General features: G+C 40.6%; 1 protein-coding gene across 1 annotated transcript in view; it reads left to right on the top strand.

Moving 5' to 3' along the window:
* Positions 1 to 326: 326 nt before the first annotated feature.
* Positions 327 to 27,166, top strand: part of ADAMTSL1 (ADAMTS like 1) — a 703,777-nt gene continuing 676,937 nt past the window's right edge. Inside the window, exon 1 of the mRNA XM_060237245.1 lies at positions 327 to 874. Coding sequence (XP_060093228.1) covers positions 791 to 874 — 84 coding nt within the window. The 5' untranslated portion in view covers positions 327 to 790. The remainder of the gene's footprint in view (positions 875 to 27,166) is intronic.

Raw genomic sequence — 27,166 nt, 5'->3', positions numbered from 1 at the left:
AACGCATCTCCGGGCGCGTGTAAACTCAACTTTTAAATTATTTAAGTAAAGATGAATGCAGTTGACGACTGTATTCTGTGCTGCTTTAAGGGAATCTGCTTTAGTCCGCCCCGGCTTGTAATTTGTCTGGGCGCGTGTGTTGCGCTGCAACGCGCGATCCTGGGTTAACACTACACCGCAGGGGTGGGGGCATATCAAATCCGTGCGAAATAATCCTAAAGAGAAAGCAACACTATCGCTTTAAGACAAGTAAAACAGGGCGAGGCCCTCTTCCATTCCGCCGCCTGCGCTGCAAACTTCTTATAAATTTAGAAACAATGTTTCTTGAGCGACCGGCTCCTGAAATTAACACCGCAGCAGACAGAGACCCGAGTAGACTAGAAACAGCCCCCCCCCCCCGCGCCTCCCGGGCCGAATCGGTGGTTGTTGCTCTCCGCCTTCCTCCCAGCCTGACATCGAGCAGGAGGGGGGAGGAGCGGCAGCAACACCCATCCTGCCCTCCAGAGCTCAGCCGCTCGCAAATGCTCTCCTCTCGCCCCCCCTCCCCATGTACCACTCAGCCAAGCGCGCAGCCCCCCTCCCCCCCTCCCCGCAAAGACAGCTTTGCCAATAAGGGAGCTCCTTGGGAACGTCCAGCTGCAAGACAGGACTTGGCCAGGCGAGGAGCGACCGGCAAGAGCCGCTGCAGGAGGGATTAATTAAAGCAGAAGGTGTCTGAGGGGACCCGGAGAGAAGTTGCGCGCCACCCTCTTTTCCCGCCCTTGAAAGCCTGAGCAGGAGGAAGAGCATTATGGCAGCGGCCGTGGGACAGTGCAGCCGCTCGGTGGCCCCCCTCCTCTCATTCACCTGGGGGCTCCTCTACTCGGCTCTGCAGGTAAAAGATGCCGCCTCACATTTTCTTTCCCCCCTTCCCCGGGTTCCTTCGCAGATTGTTGCCAAGGTGGTCAGCTCCTTGTTGGGCACATGGCAGGTGGACTCAGGAGCATAATAGACAGCCCTGCATTATCTCAGGCCAGAGAAAGCTCCGGTATCATTTGACTGACACTTCTTTTCCGGGTGCAAGGTGTGAGTGTGAGTGTGTGAGAGACAGTGTGATTGATTGATTGATCGATCGGGATTTGTTTTTTAAATGGCTTTACTCAGCTAGTATTCATGCTTGGTTTGCCTTGCTTGTCCCATCTTTTGCAGCATGGTGTAGTAGAGTATTGGATCACTTTAATTCCCATTGTGCTGGGAAATACTGAGGGAATCGCAGGCTCTCAGGAGCCTGTTTTCTCAGGCTGTTGTTGTGAGGGGCACGTGTGCCTGTCAGAGCCCCTTGTAGGGAAGGCTGCAATTAAAACTGTTATAGATTCCTGAGCTGCTCAGGTGGCCCTTTCTAAAAGTGGAGAGCACATTCTGGAGCTACAATATATACAATGTGGTGTTGGCAACTGTGATGACAGAGTGTTACATGAAGTCAAAACTTTTGGGATGAATCGTAGTTTCTGCTTGGAGTGTCTGATACCTTCAAATGTGACAGGGGTGTTTGTTTGTTTTTGCAATTCACACTGATTCTGAAAACAGGTTGACGGGGCCCTCTGCTTTTGGGGGATGCCGCTATGGTACTTCTTAAAGTTGACCCTTAAAGTTGTTCTGGGATACTCTAAACTGTTTGAGCAGGACACATGAGCTTTAGAAGCGCTGATTTCTGATTTGGCAGAAGGTTTGTTCTTGAATCTGTAGGCAAAGAATATGTCAATTGGGAGTTAATGTTTTCATTGCTGTATAGTGTCTTCCTGGTATGTTGGAGAAACTGCAAAGAGGAATCTGCTCAGCAGTCTCTGGAACTTTAGTGCCTGTGGGTGATAAACCTGACTTTAGGGATATATTCTTACTTTTAGATACAAGTCTTAGGTAAAAGAGTCTTCAGTCAATCAGAATTTCCCCTTATCTGTGGAAGTTGGGGCAGCATCCAGAGTGCCAATTTTTCCTGGTGTATTAGTATTGAAGATGGATCTGTAACTTCTGTTACCTGGGGAGACTTTTGAAGTAGAAATAAACAGGAGTCTAATGGTATTTTAAAGGTATTATATTTTTAATAATATTATATATATGGTACTGTAATGGTATTATATATTTTAATGGTATTATATATTTCATTTCTACAAACACTTCCACAAGGTTTTTTTTAATAGAAAAAGCCCATCAGGAACTCATTTGCATATTAGACCACACCCTTTGCCACCAAGCCAGCTGGAGCTGTGTTCCTGCTCAAAAAGCCCTGCACTTCCATGGACTAGAACTTACCTTTTCATACAATGTAATGTCTCCTAACAATGCAAGACATTTATATAGGACAGATGAAAATATAGTTGGAACAAGGGACTAATAGTTTAGAACAGAGATGTCAAAGCTATGGCCCATGGGCCACATAAGGCCAACCCAGGCTTTTAATCCATCCCATGAGTAGAATGTGCCCTCCCCTCACAATTCCTCCTTTTAAAGATTTACTGCCAATTAAATCATGCTTCCTGTTGAGTTTGGCAGTGCAATCAGTGGCTCCACGTGACCCTGTTTGTCGTTTTCCAGTGGTCTGATCAGTTGCTTCCTCTCTGCTCTGCCTTATTTGTTGTGTTTACAGAAGGTTAAAGGAGCACCTCCCAGTTCTGAGCTGCCTCTGCATATAGAGAGCAGTGGGCAGGGCTGCCTCTGAGTATAGGGATCATGGGATGGGGCTTCTTCTGAGTGCAGGAAGCAGAAGGGTGGGACTGCAAAACTTCCCAGTCACCCCTCTGGGCTCCGTAGTTTTTTCACAGGTATGGACAGTGTATGTGTGGGGTGTGTGTGTGTACTGCTGTGATCTTTGTGCTTTTTATTTTAAAATTGCACTGCAAAATCCCACTATTTCCCCACCTTTCCAATTTAGATAGGCACACTATGGTTTTATTTTGGCACTATGAGGACCAGAATACACCAAATTTATTCTTGTGGCACGTGCAGAAAAGGCAGACAATCTCCATTTACACAGTAGCATTTGCAAAGTCTATTTTAAAACTTTCAGGATACTATCATAACCCTTACTGGCACAATTCATGCAACAAATATAGATTCGATTGACACCTTGAATAATGTATTTTAAAAAATAAGGGGAAGGGTGGAGGTTGAAATCTAAGTGGTCACACAACAAGGTCTCTCCCCCCCCCCCTTTAATGTATGCGCTGTTATTTTGAAGAAAACCAATTCTGGCAGCACCTGTGATTTCCAAGCCAGTTTTGACTTTTGTTGCTAGTTGTTCTTTTAGTATTGCTTTCTATAAGAACTACTTAAGAAATTTTAGTTTTGCCTTTCACCTCCTTCGCTGTTCTAGTTCTCATAAGCAGAGAGATGGTAAGTTACCTGTTTGACAGTTCTGTTGCATGGATTGTGCCAGTATGGGTTATGACAGTATCCTTAGAATTTTAAAATAGACTCTGCAAATGCCACTGTGTAAATGGAGATTGTCTGCCTTTTCTGCCTGTGCCACAAGGATGATAAATTTGGTGTATTCTGGTCCTCATAGTGCCAAAATAAAACCCATAGTGTGAATCTTGCCAGATTCTATTTTTGTTCATTGTTTTAAAGATAGATCACACCCTCCTGCTGCGAGTGCGCTGCTGAATCTTTCACATTTCCCAAACAGCATCAATATGCACCTGAGGCTGTTGCCACTGGCTTCTCTGTGAAGGATCAGGCAAATTCCTATGGAGTTTCTATGATTTTCTAGTTGCTATGATTCTCTAATATAACAAAGCCAGAAACCACAGTGTAGAGATTAGTAAAAATATAGAGAAAACACTGTGAATACTTATACACATAAATGATGTCTTATACACTTTTTTGTTTTTCACTTATATTTTTCATTGGAACTCACACATATTTCAAAGCAAAATTCAAAAAACTCAGAGCAAATTCAAAATTCATGAACAATTTGATTGGTTCCAGTAAAGTCCATGTATAGCCCTATGTTTATAAGGTATATGTTCCTGCTGTCCTGAAGTCCCGTTTTCTGAAAGGTGCAGGTATACCTTGCTTTGCAGATGTAGAGGTAGCAATCCTCTACTCAACAAGTGTGGCTACATGAGTCCCAGATTTGATTCGTGTTTCATTTGCCACTTTTGTATTCACAAATCATTATGAATCATGCCTAGAAGCCAACAAATACACCATGCAACAGATAATCCATAGCTTCAGGAGTAGGTGCTAGTATGACTTTGGAAGAAATACGTGTTTGGCTTTAGTAATGTGTTGGATGCTGTGTGGAACTCAACTCTCTCATGTTGCCTGTAATGCATACAACCTAGTACAACAGATAAGATGAAAGTGAACAGTGATTTTGATTTCTCATGTTTGTCTTGAGAGAAACAAGATTGTGGGGTATTGTGACCATTGATACAGATAAGTCTATGGATGGAATGGTTTTCAAGTGGAAATGGAGGCTTTCAGAAGATTTTGGCATTCATGATACAGTAAAACACTTTACCTTTCTTACTTTTGCTAGTTGATTTACATGAAAGTGGCCTTGCCTCTGCATGGGATAAAAGGAGAAACCCAGCTGTGCCTTCAGTCTTCCAGTAGTCCAGTATGTGGGCAGGAAGTGGTCTTCCTGCTGCTTCTGATTTCTTCTATAGTAAGAGATAATAAGGATGGATGTGACCAGCTTGTCTTTGGTCTGCCCCAATGGTTTGGACTCAGAAGGATCATGAGCACTGACTAAGGAGAAAATTGATCCTGTACCAGGATATCTTGGTAGCTTAGATGGTCTTGCAGATTCCTCTGTGTCCAGTCTGTTCCAGATTGGTGCATCTTGGACCTCATTATCTTTCGATTGGCTCTGGACAACATGGATTTCAGTAAATTAAAAGAGGAAGGCTGCTATGAACTTAGTTCTATAACTCTAAGGAAAGGAAAGTTGCATGAAATTATAAATCGTACAAACTGCAGTAAATATTATGAACTGAGCTGCTTAGTTATGCTCTTGTGGGAGGAAATATTTTCCAGGGTATCAAATAGTCTTATAGTCCCCTGTCTTGTTTTCAAATGAGTTTTTTGATTCTTGAAAGAAACATAGCGAGCTGGGTTGTGTCCATATGTTTCCCATGAGTATAATTTACACCTGCTTGAAGTCATTTTAGTACTTTCTGCAAGGTAGTTCCCCCTGCTTAGTCATGGAATCTCCATTGCCCAGATGTTGCTTTAGGGAAAAGTATCACAGTTCAGTTTTGGTGGAAGGGACCATAGAATATTCCTACAGATGCTGTGAAACAAACAAGAATTCGATTTATTTTAATGCTTGAAACTGAAAGTAAAATTAGTATGAGAACCTGCCTCTCCTGGTTACTGTTTGTTTTTCACACTTTTGGAGCTGATTTGAAGAACTTTCTAAAGTGTATCAAAGAGCTCAGGCTTGACAATCTTTATGTTGTTTTTAAAGTAAGGGTAAATTTACACTTCTTAAGAATAATATTGGATTGCATGGGAATGGGCAAACTGCCACATCTTAAGTAATAGTTGTATAAAGATAGTAAAACATGACCTGCTCCGCCTGGTTGCTAACTACATCATCAAAATATGTTTAGTATTAAAACCAGGCATTACAGTACTGCTAATTTATTTAATAGCTTGTGAGGCATGTTTACAGATAGACCTTTCAAGTCTCTCTTGTTGATTAATCAGTGTGTGTAGGGAGGGAGAGAATTAATCTGTATGGATCTGCTTGAATTGGTGACGTTTGAAGGGTTTTTGTGTCAGAGCTAGTTTGGTTCTGGAATATCCATGGACAAATTGGGGACAAAAGTGTGACCATTAAAGGTGACCATTTTGTAAAGCAAGGAGTGGTAGCCTGCTTCGGTGTAGATAATAAAAAATATGCTCCATGGATTTTGTGGCAGAACATACCCACCCTACAGCCCTGTTTTGGCCTAGCCGTCCTTGGGGTTGCCAGTTTATCTGGAGGGGCCTTTCCTTTCCCTCTCCCAGTAGCTGCAACCACCACCTGATCAATATTGGGGTTTTCTGCTGACAGTGCCGGCCTCAGGGCGCATAGCATTGCACTGCGCTCCGTCCCCCCCCCCGCACGATGAGGCTCAGCTCCCCCTGCTGCCGCCACCATCACCACCCGCCCCCTCCTTTCCCATCCCCAACACAATGCTGTGCCGTGCTCTTTCCCCCCACCCCTGCACGATCAGAGGAGTGATGAGGCTCAAAGTTGGCCTTACCCACTTCGACAGGGCCTAGGCTGATTCTAAGTTGTTTGAAGAGCAAAGGGCAGTCAAAGGGCAAAACTAGAATAAAGACCTTTCCTTTATGCTTTGCAGCCTGTGTTGGCATCATTCTGGCTGACTGATCAAATGTAGGCCCAATGGTGTAACTTAATTAACCATTGGTGTTACTGACCAAGTGATAAAACCAATCAAGCAGGATTGCTGCTTAGTTTTGACACTTTGCAGGTATACTAGGTCTAATTAAGCAGATACCCACAAATCTTTATGATAATAAGATGGAATGTGTAGGCCCACTTTGGCCTTGAAACTGCTAGAGCAGGTGATGTATCCAAGCACCTATAAGTACTTGTGACTTCCTTATCTTTCCATCTGAGTCATAGACAATTCAACCGCAATTCCCCAGGGAACAGAAAACATCCATTTTCTCTCAAGGCCTCAGCCTAAACCATTGTTTGAAATTTTGAACAAGAAACTATGAAAAAGGCCTTGTCTTTGACTGCTCACCATCCTGTGTCAGAATTCTAGAGGTGCCCCAGGCTAACACTAGTATCAGTTAAAATACAGCTGAGTTAGTTCTAGGCCCAGGCTTGATGGAAGAGTTCCTGATTCTTCTCTTTTTGCCTTGTTAATGGTAGTTGGTTAGGGTTGCCAGCATCCAGGTGGCACCTGGAGATCTACCACTATTACAGTTGATCTCCAGATGACCAATATCATTTTCCCTGGATAAAATGGCAGCTTTGGAGGGTAGAGTTTATAGCATTATACCCTGACAAGGTCCCTCCACTCCAGAAACCCTGCCCTTCCCAGACTTCAGGTATTTCCAAGTCAGAGCTGGCAGCCCCATTTGGAAACTGTAGGAGATTGGGACTCTCAGATGGGTCTAGGCACAGTGGAGGATAGCCTGGCTTCAGCCTTTGGTATTACTGGCTAATAGTAGCTGAGGCAGGAAAGGAAAAGTTATTTGTTCTTCTGACTACTTGATTAGATGAGTTTCCCCATCCCTCTCTGGAGCTTGTGCTTGAAGCTTGGGGTTCCTAGCTCTTAACAAAGGATTCTTTTCCCTGTCATTTCTATAAACAAATCAAAAGTTGAAGTGCAGTGTTTTTCTAGGATACTTCATTAAACCCTGGGAGAGAAAGAGATCCAACTTAACTTGGCACATAGTAATATAAAAACTCACTTGTATGCCAAGATACTTGACAAAATAGTTTTGTGACTTGTTTCATAGGCACTTCATTGTTCATTCTCCAGAATGTGGAAGAGTAAACCAAAGATGGTTTTGTAGCCTTTGTTTTTTTCTTGCAGTGAGTTAACTATAATTGTCCTCCTTTTTCAAGTAAAGATGCTTCCTAGAATTACTAAACATTTGTATCAGAACATTTTTTCTTAAGTTCTTCTGTTGTCCTGAGATATCAAGTCTCATATAGTTCTGTGAACAAGCAATACTGAAGTATATGTGATGCACCAAGTTTGTCTTTAGTACTATGTTTTTGTAGCAGCTTTCATAGAGGCTTTCTGTTTCTCTGTGACCTGGATCACACAGTGCCCTGACTTCTTGTTCTGTCTGCAACTAGATATGGGAGAGGATCTTAGGGAATAAGAAAGTAGGATGGTGTGGTATAGTGGTCAAAGTGTTGGAATAGAACCTGGGACTTGACCCATGTCTTCCCATTCTTCCATGAAGATACCTGGGTTATCTTGGGCCCAGTCATACTCTCTCAGCCTCTCTTACAGAGCTTTCATAGGGAATGTGGACGGGAGAACCATGTAAGACACACTGTTCCTTGGAGCAAAGATGGTTAAAATGTGAAAAGATGGGAGTAGAACCATTCCACAATGTAGTATATGTTGTGACCAGGTGATTACCCTCCATCCATGCAATGTGTTACCACAGAAATATATGGGTGGATTATGTGGAATAGGTTATACCGTTGTATGAAGGAATGCATGTAATGTAGTTGGTTGATAACTAAATATGTAGTACAAAGAACCCCTCTTCCATCATGCTTCTTATCTGTCTCTCGTTTAGTATAACAACTTTTAAAAGCAGTGTCATTTCTAAAATATTCAGTGATTCTGTATATAATACTTATAAATCATGTGTTTCTCATATCTCCCAGAGAGGAGAAAGTTGTTATGTTAGATATTATGATTATACTAGGAGTAAGGCCCATTGTGGAAAAAAAAATACAATGGCTGTAGAAGGAGGCTCTGGGCAAATGCCTGTCACCCTTGCTGTCTTCCCACCCACCCAAGTGAAGGTATTAACCTCCCCCCACTTCAAGGGGAGCTTATCTCTGCTATCTAGAGAGCAGTTGTAAATCTGAGTGATCTCCAGTGGTTCCTTAGGAGGAAATGGCATTGTACCTGTCTGAGGTTCCACCCTTCCTCAAACTGCACCCCTTAAATATCCAGGAATTCCATAACCTGGAGTTGGCAACCTATTTCCTTCAGTTTATCTGCCCCTCTGACTTCAGCTTTCCATCTCCTTCTCCCTCCCTGCAGCTTCTACGTAGGCTGTCTTTCTCCACAGTGGAGGGTGGGGAACCAAAGCAGTTTACATAATTCTATTCTGCCCCCTTTGATCTGAACAACAACCCTGTGAGGCAGGTTAGGATGGAAGTCAGTGACTGGTCTGAAATCAGTTAGTCAGCTTCCACAGCAAGGACCTGGGTCCAGCAGACCCCACTCTGAAGCCCTAACTCCTATGCCCTCCTCAATGTCCACCACAGAATCTCCAGGAATTTCCCATCAACATGGAAAGTACCACTGAAGGCCTCTGGGCGAGTGTCTGCCACCTTTGCTGTCTTCCCACCCACCCAAGTGAAGGCATTCACTCCCCCCCCCATTTCAAAGGGAGCTGGTCTCTGGCATCATTCTCTCCCCCTATGTGAACTGAACAACAACCCTGTGAGGCAGGTTAGGCAGGAAGTCTGTGACTGGTCTGAAATCAGTCAGTCAACTTCCACAGCGAGGATCTGCTTCTGGATCTGCTCAAACTCCACCACAGAATCTCCAGGAATTCCTCACCTACCTGGAACTGTCAGCCGTAGTCAGCACTGGGCCCAATGAGTTCTGCCTCAGAGGCCTGTAGTGAGAACTTTCAGACCAACAGTCTATCTCTGGCAGACTGTTTAACAGGGAGGAGTCATCAGCCATTACATCAGTTTACAGCATTCTCCTCTCTTCTCCCCCCTTTGATCTGAACAACAACAATCCCATGAGGCAGGTTAGGCTGGTTCTAAATGACCCAGTCAACTTTTACGGCCCTCACCTAGAGATTGGCAACAGTGGTTCTCCAGAAGGAAAGGCCTCCCTCAGAGGGCTTAGGAATTTCTGACCAATGTGGAAAGGTACCACTAAAGGCCCTTGTTGTGAGTACTCCCCCCAACCTTGTGTCTTCCCACTCACCCCCTCAAGGAGAGCTGATCTCTGCCATCTGGAGAGCAGTTGTAACTCTGAGTGATCTCCAGCACTCACCTGGAGATTGGCAACAGGAGGAAAGACCTCTCCCTCAGAGTCCATTCTGTCATATGAGCCCACTGTAGCCTAATTGGAATAGAAAGAGTGAAGAGTATTGGCAGGCGGAAAGGGCCCCTCCCTACTGTGAATGAACATTCCTTTTGCCTCAGTTGAAGAGAAGAAACCCAACTGTTTTCTCATAAGCACAGGCCCGTAGTTGGGGGGCAGTCTGGGGGGCCAGGCACCACAAATTTTTCCCATGTTTTACACCCTCGCACCTCCTTGCTCGCTCTCAGACAGACTGTCCTGGACTTCCTATAACAGGCCCTGAGGAGAGGCCATGCTGATCAGAAAGCCCCCTGTCAGCAGAGAACTCTCTCTCTCGAAGGTCAGTGGGCTGGAGTTATTGCCTCATGGGGCTGGTGGTGGACAAGGAGAGCAGAATCAACCAATGGCATGGCAGAGACAGTGTGAGCCAATCCTGTGCAAGTCACATCTAACAAATGAAAATCCTCAGAATTGTCACCACGGTTGGGCTTTTATTTATATAACTGATAGGCAGAAAAATACTGTCAGTGGCATGACGGATATAGAACTTCAGCTGGCACTGGTAAATATGGTGGACCATATCTATATTTGCTATCTGGAAGAGGAAAGCTAGAACCTCTGAGACTGAAATTCCATCTGTGTGCTCTTTTCTTTCTTCAGTTGACCATTGGATCTTGTTTAGAATTGCCCTACCAGCTGTTGGCCTGTACAGGCAACTCTGTATAGAATTCACTCTGGAAGTGGTACTGTTTGAGAAAGTGGTGTGCAAGGCCTAGCATCTCAGGAACAAATAAACTGTGTGTTTAAGCAAAAGGGGAGCGGCTCAAGCTTGGATTTTAAAAATCTTTGTATAAAATGGTGCAGTGTTTTTGGTTCCAGAGATTGAAATCAACGAATGCCTATCACACATATGGCAGTTGAAAGGCCTTTGAATTGATCCTTCAAAGCCCTGAAGCAGAGCTCAGTATGACAGATATGATGAATCACAGAGAAACTGTTGGCCCAGAAGGAACATATGGAGCTTGTATTGGGAAGTTGGCGGCTGAAGTAATGGCGAGCAAGTCACAGATGGAGACTATCTAGACATTTCCCCAAGGAAATACGTATGAAGAAAGGGTGTGTGTGGATGATAGACCATTGTCAATAGACCTGTAAATGAATATTGATGTACATTCCTTTTACTATTTGTTGAGGGCAGAAGGGAATTGAACCATGGTGCTGCCTGACGAGAAAAGCCATCAGCCAATCATAGAATGATGGGTAATTTGCTATTTTAACATTTTAAACTTGGAGCAGATGTTGGATTCTTGACAGAGACAAATGGACTAACTTCCACTTATGTCTCTGCTGTCCCCCTCCCATCACTTTTCTAATACATTTAGGCTGCAGTGCCATGCTAAGAGTAAAAATTGTAGTGATACAGTACATTGGACTTACAATGTCAAGTGCCAGGTGAAAAAAGTTGTCCTATTTAACTTGTCTGTTTGACAGATTTATTCAGGAAAGACTGCACAGTTGCAGACACATGATGTAACATTATGGTTGAGGAGACAACAAACTAAAACATAAACCTGCTAAAATGAGTGGGTCTGATGTGGTAAAGTCTCTGTGTGAGCCAGTTAAAATCTCATCTTTGCTCCTCATGTGGACTTCTGTGAGCCTATGTTCTTTTAACATCAGTTGACCTATCTACAATATGAAAAGAATAAAATTGGGATGCCTTACCAGGGTTCTGCTAAAGATTACAATGGTAATATGTGCTAAGCACTCTATAGTGCAGTCCTGTGCAGAGTTAGTCCAGGCTAGACCCACTGACATTGGTGGAGTAACCCTGAATACAGTTGTACTGTTAAGTGCTTTGAATATGCTGTATAAATACTAAGTATTATTGAAATATGGAACTGGGAAGAGAAACATTTAAATAGCCTTTGGGTATTCTTCTAAATAAAAAACCCTTTAACTTATTTTAGAAAGATTGGTTTAATTCCCCCTTTTCCTGGAAATGAATGGTGATTATAAGAATATATAATTGCATGAATAAAGAGGTAATACTGGTAGGCTTTGATGTAATCCTGGTGCTTTGTCTGTTTGAATTATGTCAAACTTCAAGAGAAAGAAACTGAACACTCTGTGGGTGCTTCCAGGTGTAGTGGTCAGAGTTATTAGAGACTTGGTGACCCACTTCCTCTTAGAAGTGACACAGTGATCCTCATACTAGCAGTGATGCTTTCAAATGTTCTTGTCACTTAGAACTTTGAGGTCTTTTGCATGTTGATGACATCCACCTTTACTATCTATGCCCTGATCCTGTAATTAGAAGTAATGGTTGCTTAGATGAATACAAATAGAAGGAGTTGAGTTCCAACAGGACTGAAGTGATGGACAATTGTGATGTAGAAGTTTAACATATCTGATAGGTGGGCTTACTGTTTCCCTGACTAAAAGCCTGGGGAAGACTGTCTTGCTTCTTAAGAAGCAAGATGATGATAGCAATAATGTGTTTTTATCATTTGCAGGTTGCAGGAAAGCTCTCTTTCTGTGCAGGGCTAACCCTGCTGATCCTTACACTTGTAATTGTCAGGCATGCTCTAAGTGAGACTGTCCTGGAAGACTAGTCAGAATCTTCAACTTGTGTAGAATGAGGCCTTTTTACAGCAGGTGCATTCATATGCAGCCTATACTTTCTCAGCTGCACGGACTATCTGTGCCAGGTCAAAATACTGATTTTAGCCATTGAATCCTTATGTACCGTGGGATCCATGTTTATGGAACAGTTGTAATAAGTTATTGCAAATGGCAAAAGGCCATCACAATCTTGGGTAAAACTGAGAACACAGAAAAATACAAAGATTGATAGGAAACAACACTAAAAATAAAAATTACGAAAAATTGAGATAAAATCCATACACCGATATTATCTCAGAATTTTAGCTTATGTGTTCACTATTTGAATCTCATGGTCTTTACTGATGTTTGCCTAAAACTCTGGAATGTCCTGCCTGAGAATGCGAGGAAGTCTTTTCCACTCCCGTTAAAAAAGAAGGAAAGTTGTAAAGCCTTATTTCAGCTGATGATTTCATGGATTGCTTTATTTTTATTTTAAATATTACATGCTTACAATTTTCTTTATTGGCAGAATAACTTGTTTCCTGCTCCAAATGTTTGAACAAAACTGTTTAAAATATTGGGCTACATAGGTCATACTGTACAGGGGCTTGCTAGAATAAGGTCTTTGGCATGTAAGGGATGTGTTTGGGTTTCATTATCCAATCCAGAATAAATTTTTGCATTGCTAAATTTTCCTGAAAAATCTGCTGTATATTCAGTTGAGTTTTAGCTCATTAGTTGAAAAGAAAACGTAGTTTCATAAACATGGTGCAGTTTTTTCACTGGGTGTGTTATGAGAAGTTTTCATGCAGAACAGCCTCTTGTGACTGTTATAGGGCGTTACAGTCTGGAAATGTTAGAGATTTCTAGAAGAGGATTTTGGATTGTTGTTGTTGCATATTGCTTTAAGTTTTCAAATAGTACTGATCTCTGTATATGTTAATATCAGCATCACCAATTAGTTGTGTACAACCTTGTGTTTTTAATTTTCTTAAAAAAACCAGTTGTTTATATTTCTCCATTATGGCATATATCAGTCTCTTGTACTGGAACCATGTTTTTGTGTTGTAAGCCGCCCTGAGCCCACCTCGGTGGGGTAGGGTGGGATATAAATCGAATAAAATAAATAATAAATAAATAAATAAATGTGCTGATGTTAATATATTTTGTTATGAATTGGCAGATGACGGCTAAGAGTAAGAGACCTTTTCAGTAGTGCTCTAAGACTTCCTAATCTGATGGTTCAGTCTGAAATGACTACATTTATAAAGCACACTAAGAAATAAAGTATAAGGCGGGGGGTGTGTGTGTGGGGGGGGAGGAAGCTTGCAATGCCATTTCATTATTTTCCCAGAGCAGTTTATATTTCTAGTTTCTGCTGTGATTCTTCTACTTTTACCTTGATGTTTTATTTTAAAAACTGTGTTGCTAAATCCCACTATTCCCCCACCTTTCCATTTTAAACAAAATATTGCAAGAATTTTAAACATGTTTGTATTTTAAGTTAAAATAAAATCTTTAATCATTTTTGTCTGTATCCTTTATGAAATTTATATCTCCACTACCTCACATTATATTTTATGACACACATGGCCTGGCCTCCAAAAGTCCCATTTGTGTCAAATCTGGCCCTCCTAACAAATGAGTTTGACACCCCTGAATAAGGTGTCTGGAAGAATCTTTATAGTGAGAAATAGCACAGCTTATTTTTTGTGAATATATGATTTTAGCAGCAGCTTCATTGAGGCAGCATATTCTTATTTATTAAAATATTTCTCTGCCAACTTTCAGTCAAACTCTAGGTCCCCAGGGTGCAAACATTAAAATATTTCAAACATTAAAAACAGCATTTAAAGTACAAATATATATGTAATATTTAAATCAAACACATAAACACACCCAACTAAGGAGGAGGGCTAATTAGTTAATGAAGGAACAAAACAAAAAAAGTCTTCACTGGCTGAAGACACAGAGAGAGAGAGAGACAGATAGAGAGAGATGAATCTGCTTGAATCAAGCATTCCAAAGCTTTGGCATGACAACAGAGAAGGCCCTTTTCCAGGTTGCCACTTGACTAGCCTTGGATGTTGGAAGCATTTGAAGCAGGGCCTCCAAAGATGATCGGAGAGGTCTGGTGGGTTCATGTGGGAATAGACATCCTTAAGGTATACTGACTGCAAGATGTATATGCCTTTAAAGGTCAATACTAGCACCTTTAATTGGGCCTGAAAGCCCAATTAAAGCTGTAGGTGGAACAAGACTGCAGTGATATGGCCCCTATGACCCACTCCAGTTGGTGCTTTGACCACAACATTCTCTACCAACTGAAGCTTCTGGACAGTCTTCAAGGGCAGCCCTATGTATGAGATAATATAGATTGGATACACATGCTGTTGAATAATTCCCAGCTGTTGTGCTTTTGGAATAATTCACCTTTTCATTGGCTTGTCTGCACAGAAAAATCGAGAGGAATTATTACAATTGTGATTGTAATCATCTTGCAGTATCCAATGAGTTGTGGATCCAGCTGTAGTTGCTTTGTTGGGCCAGGTGTACAAGGAAAAGCTTTCAAGTTATAACTTCTCTTTTAGATAATGGCTGAAAGATAGTTTCCTGAAGTACAACTTTGTTCTTTGAAAGCACGCTACCCCTTGGCAACAACACTGCTCTCATAATGATGGCAAAGACGTCATAAGAGAAGAGAAACTTTTTTGGCAGGCAGAAGCAATTGACTTCCTAAGCTCTCTTGACATCTCATGACTGTTTCTCATACTTGATGCTTCATCAAGAGATAAAACCCCAGAAAGCAGAGGAGCCTCTTTATGTTTTAAAGGGTTAGGAGTCTCTCCATTCATTTATCATTTTGTCCAACTGTAAAATCAATTAGCTTGGGGAGACTTGACAACATCCTGGAAGATAATCAACATAACTTTTAGATAATAGACATTAATGACAAAATAATGTGTAACAGTAGATCATGCCTAAATGCATCTACATTCTAATGTACATATTCTACCTGCCCCCTGAAAACAGCTAGTGAACTTTGATATATTAAAACATGAACCTATTCTTGTAGGTTTTTACTCCATCAGAATCCAGCTGTCATTTTGTCCCAGATAATGAAGCACTGTGACTTCCAGTGGCATTTCCCCCCATCAGAAATTGGTAATAGTAAGGTATGTGTCTCACTTCTTCCTAGATAAGGATAGGTGGGAATAGGGTTAATGTTTCATTGGTGCCTTTTTAAAAAAGATATAGGACTATATGAACAAGGCTTGGAGGCAGCTAGGTAAGGCTCCTGCAGCAAATGCTGGAATGGCTGTAGACAATGGTACAGCAGCAAAAGACAGGATTGAAAAAAAGTTTACCACATTTTTAGGCACACACTTCTGTGCTAGAGGTGTGAAAGGAGGCAATATTTTTAAATCTTAGAGTGTTCTAAACAAATATGTAACAGAAGTAAATTTCTGTACATGGTGATTTGTGATAACTTGTCAGTGTGAGAGTCTATTTGATAGTAGACATCTCCTGGATCAGGAGTCTTGTGTTTGCTGTAGACATGTTCCACATAAGTTAGTAGTGCTAGTGTTTGTGCTCATTCTGAGATGTCCAAGCAATAGAGACACTGTTCTGGAAAAAAACCTCTGGATCTCTTGCAATATATGACTAACACTTGTGCCTATACTGAATTTTTCACTGATTCTTGTACCCCAGAGTTACTGAAATTGTTCCATTCATCTAGGCAGAATAAAATGAAAATGCTTAAGATCATAGTTATAGGAACTAAAATGCTTGGCATCGCTAGATCAGTTATTAATTTGTATCCACAGGTTGAATGAAGCCATATCTTGCCATTTTAACTTATTTAATAAAAGAATAATGAAAGGAATTAGGTTAATTAGTTGCAATTGGTCACAAAAGAAGAAGTTTTCAAATGGCATGAAAACCTGATCCCTCTCGTGTTTTATAGAGAGGAAGATTGGCCTCCTTCTGGAACACTGACTATACCTATCTTTCAAACTCAAATACAGAGCATAGGCTTTAACAGACAACAAAGTACTTATGTGTATTTTTTAAAAGAAAAAAAACCATTATTGTCTAAGTGCATGACTGTGGAAGCTCAAAATGGAACCTGTGTCTTTTCAGAAGGATGGAATGTTGAACATTTGTGTTTGGACATGTGCTAACTTGTGAGTTTTTGAAATACGGATATTTTAGTAAAACTGTGCCTTTTCTGACTTGGTTTAATTTTTTTTCTTAAGAGTGAAAAAGCTAACATTCTCAGCTCTTGAATATATTGCATGTGTAGCATTCAGAAACAAATTATCATGCATTGAAGCTTTTCTTATTTTGGACCCAGAACAATTGTATGGTTAGAATGGCACCCTGATTCTGCCACTGCTTTCATAATCAGTGAGCCAAATAATAGGTTGAGAAAGATAATCAGGAAAGCATTATGATGAATATGAGAATTTATTTGCTTTATCAGGCCAAAGTTTGCACTGCCTGGCACTGGAACATGGTTCCTTCATGGTCTTCTAAGTCCCTTGAGTATTCGCAGGGCTATAAAAAGCCTGTTGGTGTATATATACTTTTAATTCACAGAAGCATTTTAATTAATTGCTATTTTACAGCTCTGTTATGTAAATCAGTTCCCATGTCAGGCTTGTTACATGCAGACTGCCCTATGTGTCCCCTACAAGTCCCAGGGCAAAAAGGGATCTTTTAAGTTTCTTGTATGCATGGATCCCAGTTTGACACAATAAATCTTTGAGGAGAGAAAGATAGAAGGAGCACAGGTATTTAAGAAGCTAGTTACTTGATTACCCTATGCCACATGCAAAGTTGAAAACAAAAAGTCAAGGCAAATATAAAACTACAAGAATGAATTATTCCATTGCAATAGTACCATGGGATGTGATAATCCAGTAAAAGCCATTTCTATTTTCACAATCCTAATGTATATTATTTGTAGCCAAATATCTAATTTTAAACTATTCCAAATTAGGTTCCTCTCACATTTCTAGTCCAGAGGAGACTTAACACAGAGAGAAGAAAAAGGTGAGAGGGTTGTCCAAAGGGACCAGAAGGTGTGGTGGGTAAATGGGGAGGGAGCTTTGGCTATGAAGGAATGAATTCCTAAACAGATGGGGGAGGGATGCAGTGTTGAAGGACTGGCTTGGCATAAGGTTGGGCCAGTCAAGAATGGGAGACAAAGAAGGTGAAGTACAGGGAGTGGGTACAAAGACAAGGAGGGTTATATTCAGGAAGGAAAGAATAATTGGTGTGGGGGGATTATCCTCCCTACTTTAATTGAAGGAGTCCTGTGATTTCATGCTGTTGATGCTGGAAGAAGGTTCTAGAAGGGAACCAACTACGAAATGGAGAGCTTGAGATGTTTTTCTATATATCTAGACTTATTTGGGTGGCAATAGGGTAGCTCTGCTATTGGCCAGAATTGGTTGTCGAAGTAGCATCTGCAAAAGAGCAGAATCCAGATTGCCCTTTGGTGGCAGATTTAGGATCCAAAACCTTGTTGGTGGAAGAGTCTGGATCTTGTCTGTCATAGAACAGTTCAAAGATTCTGCAATGAGGGTGCTATGTAGCGATGCATAAAAGTGCTGTAGTGGCAGCAATGGATGGGCCTGGTTGCAAATAATGAATTTCAGGTAGGAGGCAGGTATGACTTATGGCTGCCAGTGATGGCCATTCATGGGCTTTTTGGGGCTTATGATTTAATCATCTGCCTTGATATCAGCTGGATGGATTTCATCTGTGCCTCTGACTTCTGAAAGTCAAAGGAATCTGACGTGCAAAAAGACACAACTCAGAGGGGAGGCTGCATACACCAGCTCCCAAATAGGTCTGCTGCATGCTTGAATTAACCCAGCACCCAATTAGGAAAGTGCTGGTTGAAATTCTTCTTCTTGCTAATAGTTAATTATTCTTCCTAAGAAGACGGTTCTTGATCTCATTTCCTAGGTCATCTCTACTATCTTCTTTCATTTCTGCAGCTCTTATGCATTATGAATTGGTGTCCCTATCCCACACACCTTTCTCTTAAAAGCCAGTCAAATATTGTGCAGCCTGGTAGTAGAACCTTTCCCCCTTTGTCTTACTTTTTGTAATGTAATCTTCAAAGGTTGTGAATGCTTTACTCTTTACCATCTGCGTACAAGTAATTCCATTTAGCTTGAGATAAGTGTGCTTAATGTACTTCCATTGCCTTCTCCAAATTAAAAAAAAAGACAGAGAGACTTCATTCATACCAGCAGTTCACTTAAAACACAGCCTTTTGATAATAGAGTTTCCAGGGCATTGCTGCATTCCATGGGTACCATTAGTATTTAGTAGCATCCTTGTTTTGAAGGGTAATATGTAGGGCTGGACCTGTCCCAATCAGTTTAGAATTGACTAAGCTGAAACTCATACAGGGGACCAAACAGGATTTTCTTTTTAAAAAAATGCTACTAGACTGCCAAAAACCAGATTCTAATTAGTTTCTCTAAGCTGCTTATGTTTTCTGATATAAGGTTGACCTTCTCATCTTGTGTAACTTGGTTATTGCTTATTAAATGGCTGTGCTTTATTTTCCATGATGGTATGTGTATAGGTGTAACATAATCAGAATTATCTGTCTGACTCTAAACAAAATTACAAAAAATGAAGTATACTTCCTTTGGCTCTACTTACTCATACATAACCATTCAAATCCAATTTTACTTCTAGTGCTTTGTAAGGACAATATATTCAGCACCATGGACCACGTTAGAAACATACCACAAATCTTCTGCCTGCTTCTAATCTTTTTTTTAAAAAATTACAGATTATGCAGTTTGTAAAACTTGTGAAAACTTGATAGATACCTTGTATTGCCTGGGTTGGCTGTCTTAGTACTTCTTTTGTGCTCCTTGGACCAATATCAGTTTTCAGAAAGTCATGTAAAATATTCTTACAATATTTTTAAAAGAATCAGGAGTTTGAATTCTTAGCATACTGTTATTGGAATGGTTTAGAGAGGCACATGATTTTTAGGAACTGTTGAAATTAGAAAGAATGCCCTTGTCAGAGCATAGATTTTCAGAAGATGCATATCACCTTTGAGTTGATCTCAGAGGAGCAAGCAGTCTTTGCATCCAGCGGATAAAGTATCACCCAGATTACAATTTGGCAATCTGACATGTTTTACAGGCTCTGATTTCAGCAAGGGCAGTTTTTTAAAAAGCCAGTGACTAGACCAAATGGTATTGTGTTCTTGGTCCAGTGTTGCAGATTCATTTCCCAGAGCAAGTAGAAAGAGTAGTTTGGTAAAGTAAAGCTTCTCTTGTAGCCTGGCAGAGAATGGCAACCCAGCAGAGGAAAAACGAAAGCCTTCAGTAGTCAAACATGAAGAAATTCATTCAAATTCAGAAGTATAACTGCTTCAACCAAGAAGTTTGAACAGCTTGAACCTCCAGTTTGGTGTAGTGGTTACATGCACGGACTCTAATCTGGGAGAATTGGGTTTGATTTCCCTACTTCTCCACATGCAGCTGCTGAGTGACCTTGTGTCAGTCACAGTTCTCAAAAGAGCTGCTCTTTCAAGAGAAGAGCTCTCTCAGTCCCACCTACCTCACAGGGTGTCTGTTGTGAGGAGAGAAAGGAGATTGTGAACTGCTCTGAGACTGTGAGTGAAGGGCAGGGTATAAATCTAATATCTTCTTCTAAGATTAAATTAGCAGTGGGTGTAGTTGAGGGAAAGAACTCTGTGTCAAGTTAATATAAATCATTTCCAATAAGAGCAGCATTTTCCCAGGTATATATACTATGCAAAGTCAACAAATATGCATGAACTCTTACTGTGTAACTGCTGGAATTTATACTATTTTGGTATACTTTATTCAGCTTTTGCTAGTCAGTAAAGGGTGCAGACAAGGGAAGCCACAGCCCTGGTCATTGAGAATCTTATCTGGTATCCACCCTGCAAGTTTCAGAGAAGTCACTTGGCACTGTCTATGACCATTTTTAAATTAATTTTTAAAAAGTCTAAGATAAGGGAAAGGGAATACAAATGGACACAAATTTTGAGATCTCTGGGAAGCTGAAATTTTGCAACCAAATCATTTAACTTTTGTGTAGCATCCCAGCATGCACATGTTGAAGTCATGCCAGCAGAGCATACATCCAGGAATCCTCCAGCACAGCAGCCTATGCATATTACTATAGACCATTGATTTTTGTTTTGTGCTCTTTATATAAAGGTTGAAGCTCTAATTTTAGATGACAGTGTAGTGTGGAGTATGGGGCAGGGCATAAACTTAGGCTTCACAATATTGCTCTTTCTGTTATGGCCCTCAAATGCCGCTTCATCTCCTTCAAACATAGTGTGGTTGCCAATGGGAATGTTGACCCCAGTGTCAGCTGCAGGCATCAACCTACCATACTGTCTGCCTTGCAAGATTACTTATTCTCTTTTGGCTAGTTTAGTGTTTTTCTTTAAGTATTGTCTGGGAGCATTGATCATTCTTGGAAGTTTAGGGCTGCTTCTTCGAATACTGGCAGTCAGACTTCATTGAAAAATAGTCTGGCTGCACTCCTGCCAGCTTTATTTTTCTCTACAATGTGCAACCTTTTGGATGTGCTCTGAGGTACATACTCCTGGTTCACCTGGTTCATTGGTAAAACTCAGCAACATCAAGAAGGCTCTCACTCACCTGTCATTCCACAGAATATGCAAAATGGAATTTCCCAGGAGTACATTTATATAAAGTGAATAAATCTGTAGATAATGAATGTGAAATTTAAGGTAGTCTTCACTGTATATATGTTGTTGTGAACATGGTTAAACAAAATAGCTTTAGGAAATAAGATTTTTCGCTGTTAACACTGGAGATATTTGTGCTTAGTGCAAATACATGTAAAATGGTTACATTACGGTCACCATATGTTGAATTCTAAATTGTTTGTTGTATGCAGATATTTTAGAAACATCACCAAGGGATGAAACATCACCAAGGGATGAAACATCACCAGATATTTTAAATGTCTCATTAAGGAATGGCCAGCCTTCAGTGGAAGTCTAAAATTTGCCTGCAAAACAAAGTTTTTTCCTGTCTTGCAGTTGCCATTTGGTGTTTAGGCTGATGGATCTGAAGCAGGGCTTTTGTTATGTACTAAATTTAATATAATGACTAAGCTGGAAGCAAACATCCATTGCAGGCCTACATGATGCCTACATTCTGATTGGCTGTTCTGCTAGAATTCGCCAAACAGGAAATGAGGCATTTTGGAGGGAAATGCAAATGAAGGATCCTAGAGGGTCCAGTGGGACTGGTGAGTGCCTGCCTGAGGGGAATATGGTTTTCTATGTTCTAACTGTATATATTTGTTTGCTGCTAGTTTGTATTTGTGACTTCTCAATGAATGGGTTCTTGTTATAAAAAGCTGACTGAGCCCACTTTATCAGTTTTTCACTTCTTGTACTATGCTTATGAAGCTACAGCATCCAGTCCTTGAGGACTTGTAGAAGAAATAGCAAAAATGTTTGCATTCTGTCCATTCCATGGTATTGGCTGAATGCAAACTTTGCTACTGATGTAGTTTAAAATATCTGTTGCATTTATATATTGTTGTATGTATGTGTTACTGTTAGTTATACAGAATTTTAAAATAGGCATTGTAAAGAAAACCGATTTCTCACTTTTGCCTTGTGTCATAGAAAGTTTGGTTCATGCTCCAGAGGCCTACTACACATGTTTTCCCAGAGACAGTTAGAGACTAGAGTCAGCATGACACTGTAATAAAGATAGCTTCCATCAGGATGAGGAACTGAGTACCACCTTACCCTGGCCTACCAATTAGCGCGTACCAAACCTTTGAGATACCATTTGCACTGGCGAGAAAGTAAAATTTCATTTCTCTCCCTGGGACAAACCATTCTGCATCACGTGCCTAGCAACACATCACCTCTCAGGTTTCTGATTGGCCTTTCAGGCCTGAGGCCTGTTTATGGACCCTTTTCATAAATCTAGTTAGCTTTTGCTCTTCTGGGGCTCAGTGGCTACTTGGCATGAAGCATGTCTGTGGTTACTCAGTTCAGCTTCTTGTGGCATCTGTCTTGAACTGCTGCTCATGTGGTCTATGGCCCTTTCTTTTCTTGAATATCCCTGGGCCAAGGGAGGCCAGACTGAAGGCCACCCGGGACCGGGCCTTCTCTATCACCGCTCCACTACTGTGGAATCAACTCCCTGAGGAGGTGAGGGCCCTACGATGTTTAGATGGATTCCGTAGGGCCTGTAAGACCCACCTTTTCAAGATGGCCTTCAACTAGTGACAAAACTAGTGACAAAGCTAGAGGCTGCTGAAAATGCTTTTATTCTTTGAAACTCACTGATAACCTGTTTATAATGCTTTATTATTAACGCCCTATTGTTATGCTAATTTTAATAATTTGTAATTGTTTTAACTATGTTTTTATAAGTATAATTGATGTAATGTGTATTTTATGTTGTGAGCCGCCCTGAGCCTGCTCCGGTGGGGAGGGCGGGATAGAAATAAAAAATTATTTTTATTATTATTATTATTATTATGAAGACCAGAATAACTTTGTTGCTGAACCTGACAGTTTTGGTAAACTTGGAACTTTGCTTTACTGTACTAGCTAAGCTGGATAAAAACAGTGTGTGTTGTATTATTCCTTCACAGTCTTTATTTTAAACTAATTTTTGCACCTTAATAAAAATAATTATATTTTTATTTTGTGGATTTTTGCCTTTATTAACCTCAAAGCCTATGTCCAGAAGCCTGGACCTTTGACCACTTACCAGATAACATTTTAGTTTGGGGAAATCAGACTGTAGTCCTACTCTGCAGGGCTGACTTTTCTTGTTAACTCCCTGAGAGGTCAGGAGACTTATCCTTTCACTCTTGGGCTGTGGAAATAAATAAAAAGGAATGGTGGCAACCAGTATTCCCTCTAATCTGTGGGGTCTTGTGAGCAAAAATTCTACTTCATGAGCTACTGGCATTAAAGTTGTGAGCTACTGCATAAATTAGTTTGCTCAGGGGCCATTTTTTCCGAGCGAGACAAAAATGTGTGAGCAGGAGGCTAAAAAGCTATGAGGTCCCTCCCACTAACTCAACTCAGAGGGGGAACACTGGTGGCAACTACCAGACTAGAGTGAGAATTAGTCTCTCTCTGGTATTTTGTAATTTTGTTTGTCCTTGCCTTCCTTAACCAAAAGTTCTTAGCCCAGGTTAGTTGAGCACTCTTGACAGACATATTCTTGCTTAAAGAAGAACATTATGACAGTTAAAAGAATAAATATCTACACTCTGATTATATTCACTGAAGCCACATATTTAGGTTCTTTGGAGAATCTTGCAATCGACCTCAACTCTTTCCAGTGTTTTTTCTTTTTACAGACAGAATGAATATGCATAATGTTTCAGGTCTGATGAAAGTTAAAACCAAATACCACTTAAGGCTCAAAATGTAGTGTAACACAGTCGTTCAAGCACAACGCAGACAATGGGAAAATACTGATACCATGATGGTTATGAATAAAGTAAGCATTCAGTTCACTGAATCAAAGTAGTTTATTAGTATAGCGGAATTCATAGAAAACAGAATTGGAATACTGTCATTTTTTAACTTTTGTGTTGCTTCAGCTACTGAAGTACAACCAAAATCAAAAGATTTTGTAAAGTGCAAATCACCCACGTTGCCAGGTGTAGTTGATATATTGTAATAGGTTTGAAACCAGTAAATCTGTTTGCTTTGCTTTAAGCATATGACTGGAAATGATAACTTCTGGCATCTTAACAGGGCATCTGCAGGCAAGCCAATAGCAGGGTTATAGTTAGATGTCACAAGAGCCAATATATTTATCTCGTTTCATTAACAGTAGTAAGCAGGCAAGCCAATAGTTATAGACCAACTTAATCTTGTAAGCAATGTAGATAAGGTACTGTAAGATATGCAGACCAGTTGCCTTGGTGGAAATGGGAATCTGTCCTGTAAAACACAGTATTGACCCAGTAAAAATCCCCAATACCAGTGAAAACATTAAATGTGGGAGGTGAAAACGCTGAAAAGGAGGGAAAGGTTACCTTTTGGACTACTTTTTGCATGGTTGCAGAGCAGTAAAGTGGATCACAATATCAGATGTAAGAGGAACATCAGTGTTCTGAGTTGTTTTTCTGTGTGTGAACAGTCTACACTTCATTACCTTGTTTGAAAGATGCTCTACATTTGTGTGTGCTTGGTTTCTCTCAGGCACATCTGTTATTGGTGCATTATAAACTCAACACTTTAGAGCCACTGGGAATGCAATTGGGATGAATGCGGAGCTCACTAAAACTTGACAAGTCCATGTACCCTGATAGCAGATCTGGTGGCACGGTCATTTTTGAAATATATAGCATAATGACCTTTCTTTGATGTACGCGGCATGGATGACAGATGTACTTTGGCGATGGCACTCAGAATGCTTTACGTTAATCTTGCTCTTCATGATAGGGTTACAAGGCAAAAAAAAGAACCTTCTGTATGATCCAACTTTGCAAAGGAGTGAAAAAATAGATAGCAAAGTCCAGTTTGGCTAAGGGGGTAATCCATATGGAACTCTAATCCATATAAATGGTATCAGTAACTGTCAGTGCCAGACTCGGAAATTGTATGGGGAGGGGAAATTAAAGGCAAGAACTCAGTGGCAGTTTAATATGCCTGCATTTGCAAAAGAGGGTAGGAGAGAATTTGCAAAATATGCCTGCATCTGAAAAAGAGGGTAGGAGAGAATTGGCAAGTGGGCATGTATTTCAGGCTTCAAAACTTTCACTTCTTAATGCAGTCATAGTTTCAAAGTGCATTTTGGCAGGACAGTGCCTTACACATTTTCAAAATAAAATATGCTGCCTTCCAGAGACCTGCTCAATGTGACTCAGAAAGTAAAATAATAACAACAAGCCCTGACCTGGATAGCCCAGGCAAGCCTGATATTGTCAGATCTTGGAGACTAAGCAGGGTTGACTGTGGCAAGTACCTAGATGGATGACCTCTTTGGAATATCCAGTCGAGAGGACAGGGGCAGACTCTATTCAGCCACCTCTCTGAATATCCTCCAGGCCCCCAATAGGGGTCAGTCCCCAGAGGTCAACTTGAATTCCAGATGCAGACACATACGCACACAGATATACAAAACACCAAAACAACATGAAAGAAACAACAAAAACATTCTTAAGGCAAAATGTCAGTTTCAATGTGGTGTCTTGGTATGGTTGAATTGTGAACTTATTTATTTTAATATTAACCTACTTTATCTCCTTTCTTCTAGTACCTCAGAACAAAAGGCAGGTGGTAACAACATAAAACAACGGGATAAAAATAAATATTAAAACAGGTAAATAGTACATTAAAACCATACTAAAAACCAAACACCTGTGCATCACTAGGAATGTATTTCCACATTTGTCCTGTAGTTCTCTAAGACAACCCTGTCTTATAGCCTTGCCAGGAAGTGAGGAGGGTAGAGGCTTCCATGACTTCTTCTGGGAGGCTGTTCTAGGGGTCTGGGGCAGCCAGTGAACAACTTCAGCCCCACTGAGACCTTTCTGTAAAAGATTAAGCTGCTGCATGGGGAGAGGCAGTCCTTCAACTATATAAAGATGCCAGATCACAAAGGGCTTTAGAAATGAGCACCATGAGAGTCTTTCAGTAAGAGCTGTGTGTCATCAGTGGTCAGAAGATTGATCCCATTGAAAGCAGAAGCATGTCTTCTGTCTTATCTGTCAAGTCAAGTCAAGTTAGCCTTTATTGGCATAAAATATATAGATATATATATCAGACCAAATTGGTTAAAAAAAAGATAAAATGGAACGATTGCATACATATACATCAGGAAGAGCATAAACATAAACTATTTCTATGAGATCCTCTGGCATGCCTTTAAAACAGAATAAAGAAACTTAGCCACTTTCTCAGTGACACCTGATGAAGTATCGTTGAAAAGATTATAGACCTTAAGTGCATCAGAACAATCAACCATGCTAACTAAAAGAGGATGTAAATACTTGTGACGAAGATCTGTATACAAATTACAATAAAGAAGAATATGAGTAACTGACTCCACACATTTTTTGCTTGCAAAGACAGTATCTGACTGAGTCGGCTGTCTTGTTAAATCTGCCATAAAAATCTGTCATAAAGAATCTTGCCTAAGGTCACCCAGAAAGCTTCCATGGCAGAGTGGAAATTCAAACCTCGATCTCCCAGATCCTTCTTCAACATTTGAACCACTACACCACACTGCCCCTCTATTATGCTGCTCTGCTTTCACAATATTGTCGCTGTATCTGCATGCATCTGGATCCTGTAGAGTCTCTAGTAATTATGAAATAGCTGTGGAGAAATGGATATCTGCATAGCCAACAGTGAAATGTATGCTATTGAAGAAAACAGTTGAACTTAAATGGATTAGGCCATTATGAAAAGACAGCATCACAATACAATTGTGCCAGGGGACGGTATAAGGGTTGTGTTATGTTTATCTTAGCATATGGCGAATATCAGTGGATCTGATTGAGAGATGGTTAAGAGAGATGCTTAAATACACTTGAGAACTTCAATTACTGCTTGTAACTATGTATCTAGTATTACCCTCTTATGTTAACATTGCATTTCAGTCCTAGCCCCAGCAAGGCTTCTTTTAAGTCTTGCATTAAAATGCCCCTTTTGTTAAAGATTCACTGTTTTCCTTGACTCTTAATTTTTCCTGTGGATTCCTTTAGTAGTTCTCTCCATCTCTATATACCCAGCAGCAACAATATTT

This window comes from Heteronotia binoei, chromosome 4 (assembly GCF_032191835.1).
Source record: "Heteronotia binoei isolate CCM8104 ecotype False Entrance Well chromosome 4, APGP_CSIRO_Hbin_v1, whole genome shotgun sequence".
In the NCBI taxonomy this organism is placed as follows: Eukaryota; Metazoa; Chordata; class Lepidosauria; order Squamata; family Gekkonidae; genus Heteronotia; species Heteronotia binoei.
This window is presented reverse-complemented; position numbering and strand designations above follow the sequence as displayed.